We start from the raw sequence: 9,180 nt of genomic DNA, 5'->3' as shown, positions 1-9,180 counted from the left end.
ACGAAGGTGTCTCTTGGTCCAAAGGCACTAAACAGAACTCCTGAACCTTTAAAGATAAAAGTTTTTAATATGCAGCATCGCTTAGATAACTACAAGCATTTACCACAATTTCGCTTACAGTAACATAATGTGAATAGTTAACATTCGTAGTGGTTATTTACGCATAAAAACTTTTGTAGATAACTAAAAAGAATGAAATTATTATTTTTAACAAAAAATTAAAACCGACTTCCAAGGTAAAAACAATAATAATATGAACTAAAAAGTATTAAATAACTCTTACTCTATAATAGTGCCTTTTTCAGAATTCATCTAAATCTCAACTATTTCTGTACATACTACAGTCTTCATTACTTTGAAGTCGGCACCAGTCCCAAAAGCTTCAGATATTCTGACATTGACTGAAAGTAATAAAGACTGTAGTATGTACAGAAATAGTTGAGATTTAGACGAATTCTGAAAGAGGCACTATTATACAGTAAGAGTTATTTAATACTTTTTAGTTCATATTATTATTGTTTTTACCTTGGAAGTCGGTTTTAATGTTTTGTTAAAAATAATTTTTTATGTTTTAGACTATAAAATGATTTAATACTTAACACTCACAAGTGGCCACATGCGGCCGCGAGAACAACAATCCGAATCCGAATTTCGGCTACTCGTCGCTAGTGGCAGTTCAGCTCCGTGCTCTGCACGGTCCCTATAGAAATCATGTTCAATCATGCTTGTGTGACGTACACATATTTTTACACATAGATGAAACCAATTTCGGTTTCGCTTGAAATCTCAAGATTGTTGCTCTATTCCGCTAGGTATACTAACTTTATGACCCTTACTAATCCTAAATATTTTAAACGTGAAAGTGTGTCTACCTGTCATTATTTCTCTCTGTCTGTCTATCTGTTACCTCTTCACGCAAACTAATTTATACTTTAAGAGGTGGGAAAGGACATCAATACAAAACAATCAGTTTTTATGGCGAAATGTACCGTCCTCGGACAAGGAACGAATTTCCGTGCAACGGAGTCATCTAACTTCTAATATTCTATACTCTACTTGGCGAAACATGGTGGTAGCGGTCATTGACTCCCTGTCAAAAACTTGTCATTTTCTATACAAAGCGTACGTTTGACAACATCTGACAGTTGACACTTCACTGTCAATCGCGGTTTATATAGAAAATGACAAGTTTTTGACAGGGAGTCAATGACCGCTACCGCCATGTTTCGCCTAGTACAGTATAGTATGTTTATAATTTACAGGAATAAAATGTGACCTAGAACACAACATAGGTATTCTACCGACAGACTGCGGTCTAAGTAACGAAGAATACATCCTTACTAGTGCTCCATTACTTGATGAGTTTCCATGGATGGCTATTATTGTTTACACAGGTAATTCGAAAATGTGCAGGCGGATTGCCTGATAGGGGTCCATGGTCTATACACATATTATCATTGAGACCCGCAAAACAACGAAAACTTATTTACTTACCTCAAAATCCTTATCCATGTATTTGTTAAGAAATACTGGTTTGAATTATAAATATTATTCATCAAGGCTTTAGGGTAGAATACTACAATATGCTGCGGCCGCCGACTAATAAAAAAATCAGCCAAGTGCTAGTCGGACTCGCGCACGAAGGGTTCCGTACCGATATAGAGTGAAAGTAGACAAAAAAAATGTGTTTTTTGTATGGGATTCCCCCATAAATATTTATTTTATATTATTTTTAGTATTTTTGTTGTTATAGCGGCAACAGATATATATAATCTGTGAAAATTTCAGTAGTCTAGCTATAGTGGTGCTTGAGTTACAGCCTGGAGACAGACAGACGGACAGACGGACATCGGAGTCTCATGAATAGGGTCCCGTTTTCACCCTTTGGGTACGGACTACGGAACCCTAAAAATGTGTAAAATACGGGGAACATTATTCATCTTTGTCATTATATTCTGTTGAATTGCCACTTTCGGGCAACAAGTAGTTAATAGTTTAATTGTATAATTAGTAACTTTATTATAATATGGCATATTGTACTCTTGACTCGGCGGAGGTCGTGGGTTCGATTCTCGCGTTGGAAACATGTTATTTCTGAGTTTGGTTAGGACAATGCAGGCTGATCACCTGATTGTCTGACAAGTAAGATGATTCATGCTTCGGATGGGCATGTAAAAAGTCGGTCCTGCGCCTGATCTCTCGCCGGTCGTGTCGGTCTTCCGTCCCACTAGGTTATAAGAGTAAAGGAATAGAGAGTGCTCTTGTGTAACTGGCCTGGTTATTATTATTGTATTAAGTAAATATTATGTTTAAGGTAACTCTACAAAGTACAACTGTACAGGTACAATAATAAACGCCCAATACATTTTGACTTCTGCGCAGTGTGTGAAAAATGTAGCCTATGTGCGGGTTGGCGAGTACAACCTATCTACCGAGTTGGACTGCATAGGCGATGAAACCGTTGGAATTGACTGTTTAAATAACACTCAGGTAAGGCGAAAACCTCCCTCCCTCCCTCCTATCTTTCTCTCCTTTCTATTATAAATTCTATTATAAAGCTGAAGATTGTTTATTTGGACGCGCTAATCTGACGAAGTACGGGACCGATTTAATGTAATTTTTCACTTACATTACTATTCGTAGTTTGGCACAAATAATATAGCTTCCGCAGAGGATGTAGGTTACTTTTTATGAGAAAATATTTAAAAAAACTTAAATATTTTAGGATTTCGAAGTGGGGGAGACAAAAGTTCATGAGAATTTTACAATGTCTGCCGACTTCATTATAAACGATATAGCATTGATTCGTTTGAAGAAAAAGGTCGATTTCAGCTTCGGTAAGTATCTGCCACGATCTTACAAACCTGCATAAAACAACGCTTATGTTGTGTTAAAACATTTTAAATCTCTCGCTCTATTTTCATAAAAATATCGCCATCTCCTTTACTCCGATGAAACCCATGGCCTACTCAATTTCGTGACATCATCCACGACTAACTGAATTTGCAGAATGTTCTATAATGAAACTGTAACCAAAATAGGCTACTTCAGATTATGCTTTTCAGATAACATCGGACCGATTTGCTTGCCCATCCCAGAGCAAGATATAACGAAAAATAGAGGGAAAATCGTTGTATGGGGCCTAAATAAGCCAAATTATACGGTCATGAGAAAATACGACATCTGGCTTACACCTCTAGAGGAATGTTATAAAAAATGCAATAGGTTGGTTTATTATATTATTATTAAAACAATGCTTTTTAACTAAGATTAATACAAGAGTAACTCGACGACAGTCCAACGATATTGTATTAAGCCCTGCCTTAATCTAAATAACACCTCACTTACTAATAAAAAAATACGAAAAATAATATCAGCACAATAATTAGGCATTTTTGATTTCAATTGACGTCCTATTCCGATAACGGTGGAGCGTAGACTAAAGAACAGACTTTCGAAAGAGGAGCATTGCTCGTCTTTTGGGAACGCGATATGGCACGTGAAGTACATAATATACATGCGGTATCTATCTTGATCTATGTCTGTGAACCCGACCGTCTTAAGCCCTGCCTTCATCTAACAGCTCACTTACTAACAAAGAATATTTACGCCGTTTATTAACTACTCTAACAAAACGCCATTAAAGTAAGTTTTAGGTTAAGTACATTTAATTTAAGTAAGGAATTATTTTTTCCTATCAGACAACTAAACGTTATCAACAAAATGCGACCCTCTCCGTTGGAGATTGACATAATGTGCACTCTCTACGCGGGAAAGGTAACGTATAATAATATGAATTACGTTCATGGGCGTACCGAGAGGGGGGGGGGGGGGGGGCAGGGTGGGCATTTTTTTTTTTAATTTGCCCCCCCTGGCCCAGAACCTGGGTAATTTGGCCCCCCCTGGCCCAGAACCTGGGTACGCCCATGATTACGTTAACGTATATTTTATTTATTTTGCAGTCCTTCGTCGCTTAAAGACATTAAATTGATGAGCGAATATTGTGTCCGTAAAGAAGATATATATAACGCAGATATCGGGGGTCCTTTAATGTTCAGGACTTTCGGGAACAATAGACTTGCACAACATGGAGTGGCCTCAAGAGAAACAGCAGAATGCGTATTTTATACAAACGTGGCTGACTACATTTATTGGATTCTAGAAAATATAAGAGAATAATAAATAATGAAACTTTAACGCAATTTTTATTCATATTAAACGTGGGAGAGCCATGCTTCGGCGCGAATGGGCCGGCTCGACCGGATAAATACCACGTTCTCACAGAAAACCGGCGTGAAACAGCGCTTGCGCTGTGTTTCGCCGAGTGAGTGAGTTTACCGGAGGCCCAATCCCCTAACCCCTACCCTATTCCCTTCCCTACCCTCAACTATTCCCTTCCCTTCCCTACCCTCCCCTATTACCCTATTCCCTCTTAAAAGGCCGGCAACGCACTTGCAGCTCTTCTGATGCTGCGAGTGTCCATGGGCGACGGAAGTTGCTTTCCATCAGGTGACACGTTTGCTCGTTTGCCCCTTATTTAATAAAAAAAAATGGAATTTACGCTTCAATCTAGACCATAAAGTTAATATACCTAGCGGAATATAGCAACAATCTCGAGCTGTCAAACGAAACCGAAATTGGTTTCATCTGTGTGTAAAAACATGTGCACGTATACACTTGCATAAGCATGATTGAACATGATTTCTATGAGATTAAAATATTGTCAAAGTGCGGCACGTGCCGACTGGACGTCAAAAAAAGAGTGCTGCTGTCATGTATCACACATCTCTTTTTACCACGCAGTGTCACTGATAGCGACATCTCTCTTGCTCCGGCCTTTGTTTCTCTATTCTGCTAGGTATATTAACTTTATGGTAGCAAGAGGATGAACTGTCAATACTATCCACGGACCATGTGTAGACGTGTAAAGTATTGACAAGTCTGTCAAATATTTTTGGGTAAGATATCGACGTCATTGCTGTGTTATAGAGCGTGGTGTCGGGTGGTAACCGGCGATCGGGTCATTTAGTAGTAAATAAAATAAGACAATTTATTAAGCTTTTTATTTGAGAAAGTTTTTGTGGGAACATTATTGTAGAAATACTTTGCTGACGTCTATCATAATCTTATAGGCTTTTTATGTTGTTTTATTATATTTTATATTATATTTTCGTTCAATAGCACTGGATGTCGCTTCAACCTTTTCAACTCATTTTCAACTGTCCCATTGTTAATTGACAGAAGATCAGATGATGACACATTTGCATTGAGTTCCTTGATAATTTTCAATTCGTCTTCTATTTCTTTCACCTTGGATGTTAATACATGATTGTCATTTTCCGTTTCATTGTTCATGTTGTTAATTTCTTTACTCCTCAATTCTGTGACTTGTGTGAATCGATTATCTAACTTGAGAGAAGCGAGTAATTCTTGGTATAGTTTATTCGGGTCCTGTTTGAGAAAGGGTTTCGATAATAATAATTTGTATACGTGCTCTTCAAACACTTTCAATGGTAGACGATATTTGATCAAATATACTGGTTCGTAATGAACTTTTTTCGGTTGTTGTAGCACATAAGTTATTTCTACAATTTTATCATGATCCGCTATTTGTTTCACATTAACGACATTTACGCCAGGCTGGTTTTGCAATTTTCCTGAATATGGATCTACTATAGATTGTCCTTCACCTTTTTGTGCATATGGTTCGTAAATATTGTCATATCCAGTTGGTACAGGTACTACTTTGTCGTAATTATTGATAGGATTTTGATTATCAATAGGACTTAGGTATTGTCCGTTTGCATTAGAATATATGTAAGGATCCTGAACTATCCTAGATTTTGGTAAGACGTCTTTCACTTTGTCTTCTTTAGTTTTGTGTTGTGGTTTTTGTGCAATAGCTATTAAATCTCTTAATAAATTATTATACACATCATTAGGATTACCGTGTGGAGCCTGATCGATATTATACACAGCCGATCCTAAGGGTTGATACGGGTTCTTCCAGAGAACCTTTTCTTCGACTGGTTCAACATTATTATCAGCCTTTGGTACCACCACTGGATTTTGAATTTGGAAATCGTTCGGTCGATATTCTGGCGCTCTGTTGTAGTAATATTTAATCTGTACCAAATTATTACTCGGCTTTTGTGGGATAGCGAAGCTTTCATCTATTAATACATCATGTTGCACCGGAGCTGAGACGCGGGGTCTGTAATTTTCGAGTAAATCTTTAACATTAGTGTTCGGATTTTCAAATAGAGCTTTCAATGCTTCTTTGTTGTGTTTATCCTGAATGTTTTGATCATGATTTGGTATTGTATAGAGTTCTGGCCTAGAAACTAGTAGACTATCTACTTCTGGGATCTCAGTTCTCACCTCGAATTTCGATACTACTGGCGTTTTAGCTTCGTTTAGGACATTAATTATTTTATACAAATTCTCTAATGATTTCTCACAGTTATTCGATGCGGGTAATTCGTATTGTACTGTTATTTTAATTTTATTATTATCTGCGTTTGCCAGAGCTCTCAGTACATTATTGGCTGAATTGCTTCTTAAAATATCATTTGAGATCTTTTCGTGTTGAGGAGAATTTTGCAAGACATCCTTAAGAAGGCTTAATACATACGTTTTTGTTGGTCCATCAAGATAATTTATGGATTTCTGGTCTGTTAGGATGTTTAGTATTTGAACCAGTAGTTCATTCTGTGGACAATTTTGATCGTGTGCATTTGGTACTTTTTCCTGGAAAATATTTATTTAACTATACTTATCCATACAAATATTTTAAATACGTATGTGTGTCTGTTTGTCAGTCTGTAACCTATTCACGCCCGAACCGCTGAACCGATTTTGCTGCATTTTGTTATGGTGATACTTTGAGTCCCGGGAGAGGACTTAGGATACTTTTTATCTCGCAAAATTGTACGGTTTCCGCCCAATTAACGAATTTTGGCGCAAAGGAGTGGCGGACGTCATCAAATTTGTTTGCAAGTAAAATTACTCGGTCAGTACACTAAGGAATTCGATCTTTGATATACCACTCCTTATCTCTTTCTTGCGCGCACGGTTTTCTATCTGGTTTCCACAGATATGCAATAGGAGCGCTAGAGGTACTTTAATGAGACTAGTAGCAATAGGTCAATCGTGGATCGGCATGTTCGGTGGCCGGGTTATTATTATTATTCATTTAGCTTTACCTCTGCTGGCAACGGCAACGGTGGAATTTCGACATATTTTATGTTTGAATCTATCACTGCTGGCGATAGTTCCTGGAAATAATTATCTATTTTAGATATTATCCTACAATATACGTGGGAGAGCCATGCTTCGGCACGAATGGGCCGGCTCGACCGGAGAAATACCACGTTCTCACAGAAAACCGGCGTGAAACAGCGCTTGCGCTGTGTTTCGCCGAGTGAGTGAGTTTACCGGAGGCCCAATACCCTATTCCCTTCCCTACCCTCCCCTATTACCCTATTCCCTCTTAAAAGGCCGGCAACGCACCTGCAGCTCTGATGCTGCGAGTGTCCATGGGCGACGGAAGTTGCTTTCCATCAGGTGACCCGTTTGCTCGTTTGCCCCCTTATTTCATAAAAAAATATATATAAATGTGAGTGTGTCTGTCTGTTATCCCTTCACGCCCAAACCGCTGAACCGATTTTTCTGGGTATGGATATACTTGCTGGGTATGGACATAGGATACTCTTCATCTCGGAAAAATCTATGATTTCCAACCCAATAAACGAATTTTATGGTTGCGGGCGTCATCTAATTGTAAATATAAATACTTTTTTAATAAAAACAATGATGATTTAAATAGAAATAATTGAATAATGAAGAAAATTGATTATAATGAAAAGTAATTTTTCGCATTACGATTAACATTTTAATATTCGCTTGTTTTGCAATTATATTTCATGCCTAGCAAATGGGGTTCTTATCGGATGATTGGAATTGATTAAAGCAATAAAAGACTTTTTGGCGTCATTAAAGCCTTTCTTTGCTATTTGCATAGTCAATTTTTTCATTCTCATGACAGGTAAGATCTTAAACTGGTGCACTGATTTTGAGGCACATAGCTATTAAATGGATAGATTGTTACGGAATGTCCTGCCATAAAGTTGGTAGCATCAGAATATTTTTGAGATGAGGAAACATCCTTTGGTCCTTCGTTATGAGATAGACTGTACGCGGATCCATGCCTGTGTTCACTTTAACTACAGTGCAAAATGTCAAATCTTTGGTTAAAGTTAAAATCGCCATCAAGACGCCATATTTAACCATAACCATAGAGCTCGACAAGGCTTTAAATGCACGTGGCAAAAAAAGAAACTAACGCTGTCATTATATAAAACGCCATTTTTGACAGTTCTCCTTTACCAGCAGCGCCCCTGCCCACGTTCTTATAAAGCCTAGTCGGACCAGCTTCTGTCAAATTCTGTGGTCAAAGTTAAGGTTAAAGTTAAATTAGCCTTAACTATAACCATAACTGACCATAACTTTAACTTTAACCACGCCTCTAGTGCAATACAACTTTAAAGTAATTAATATAATGGTTTCTGAGTGCGGCATTTAAAGTGCCACTGCTTTTCAATCCAAGTAAACTTACCAAATTGTCAAAGGCCTTTGCGCTTGCCAGAAATATACCAAATATAAAAAACACAACCATCGTCCACGATTTTCGTCAAAATACTAACGATAATTTCAATTTGTGCTTATAATTATAGTTCGGAATGATCGTGTTTAGTTTAAAGTGTAAAATTAGGTTACATTGTAATCGTAATGTAATTAATAATATTTCTTAGATTAGATCCGTGTATCGTTTAGTTGCAGTTACAGTCGAATTGTTGTTACTTTCAATAAGTAATTTAAATGATTACAAGTTAGAACTTTTTAAAACAACTAAAGATTTAAAAGTAATTTCAAATTCGAATTTAGGGTGTTGCAAAGAATATAAAGTTTTTTTTTTTTAATTTTTTTTTATTAAGGTTTTAGTTTATAATAATAATATATGTCATAAACAATAAAAAAAGATGCCGGAAGAAAAGAAAGTAACTCATTATAACAATATATCGTAATTACGGGACTTTTACTTCTTAGCTATCGCGATAACTAAGTAAGAGTCCAGTAATAATTATTAGTCCAGCTGTTTCAGATTCCAGAATCATTTGA

The 9,180-nt window shown here is 37.0% G+C and overlaps 2 protein-coding genes across 3 annotated transcripts; one reads left to right on the top strand and one right to left on the bottom strand.

Annotated features, from left to right (window-relative positions):
* The first annotated feature begins 1,261 nt into the window (after positions 1-1,261).
* LOC121738258 (phenoloxidase-activating factor 3-like) lies at positions 1,262-4,179 on the top strand. The gene is made up of 5 exons (XM_042130212.1): positions 1,262-1,394; positions 2,383-2,490; positions 2,726-2,837; positions 3,066-3,225; positions 3,963-4,179. The coding sequence occupies exons 1-5, from the start codon at positions 1,359-1,361 to the stop codon at positions 4,177-4,179; spliced, it is 633 nt and encodes a 210-aa protein (XP_041986146.1). The 5' UTR covers positions 1,262-1,358.
* An 865-nt stretch (positions 4,180-5,044) lies between these two features.
* LOC121738175 lies at positions 5,045-8,733 on the bottom strand. 2 transcript variants are annotated; one of them, XM_042130065.1, is made up of 4 exons: positions 8,618-8,733; positions 7,206-7,277; positions 6,635-6,750; positions 5,045-6,214 (listed from the first exon to the last, which is right to left on the bottom strand). In XM_042130065.1, exons 1-4 carry the CDS (start codon positions 8,675-8,677, stop codon positions 5,158-5,160), a joined length of 1,305 nt encoding a protein of 434 aa, XP_041985999.1. In that variant the 5' UTR covers positions 8,678-8,733; the 3' UTR covers positions 5,045-5,157. The 2 variants fall into 2 exon arrangements, with proteins under 2 accessions (XP_041985999.1, XP_041985998.1); XM_042130064.1 differs by having other exon boundaries at positions 5,045-6,750; positions 8,618-8,732.
* Positions 8,734-9,180: the final 447 nt, after the last annotated feature.

The sequence above is a fragment of the Aricia agestis genome, chromosome 22, assembly GCF_905147365.1.
Source record: "Aricia agestis chromosome 22, ilAriAges1.1, whole genome shotgun sequence".
Taxonomy (NCBI): domain Eukaryota; kingdom Metazoa; phylum Arthropoda; class Insecta; order Lepidoptera; family Lycaenidae; genus Aricia; species Aricia agestis.
Note: the sequence above shows the minus strand (reverse complement) of the source record. Positions and strands in the feature narration are given on the sequence as shown.

What these genes read in the sequence shown, in the direction of transcription:
- LOC121738258 (XM_042130212.1), top strand. Translation starts at nt 1,359, where the DNA reads ATGAGTTTCCATGGATGGCTATTATTGTTTACACAG. An exon ending in AAAGGTCGATTTCAGCTTCG is followed by an intron (nt 2,838 to 3,065) that starts GTAAGTATCTGC and finishes TATGCTTTTCAG; the next exon opens with ATAACATCGGACCGATTTGC. An exon ending in TGTTATAAAAAATGCAATAG is followed by an intron (nt 3,226 to 3,962) that starts GTTGGTTTATTA and finishes TTTATTTTGCAG; the next exon opens with TCCTTCGTCGCTTAAAGACA.
- LOC121738175 (XM_042130064.1), bottom strand. Translation starts at nt 8,677, where the DNA reads ATGGTTGTGTTTTTTATATTTGGTATATTTCTGGCAAGCGCAAAGGCC. An exon ending in CAAAGGCCTTTGACAATTTG is followed by an intron (nt 7,278 to 8,617) that starts GTAAGTTTACTT and finishes AATTATTTCCAG; the next exon opens with GAACTATCGCCAGCAGTGAT. An exon ending in CGTTGCCGTTGCCAGCAGAG is followed by an intron (nt 6,751 to 7,205) that starts GTAAAGCTAAAT and finishes AATATTTTCCAG; the next exon opens with GAAAAAGTACCAAATGCACA.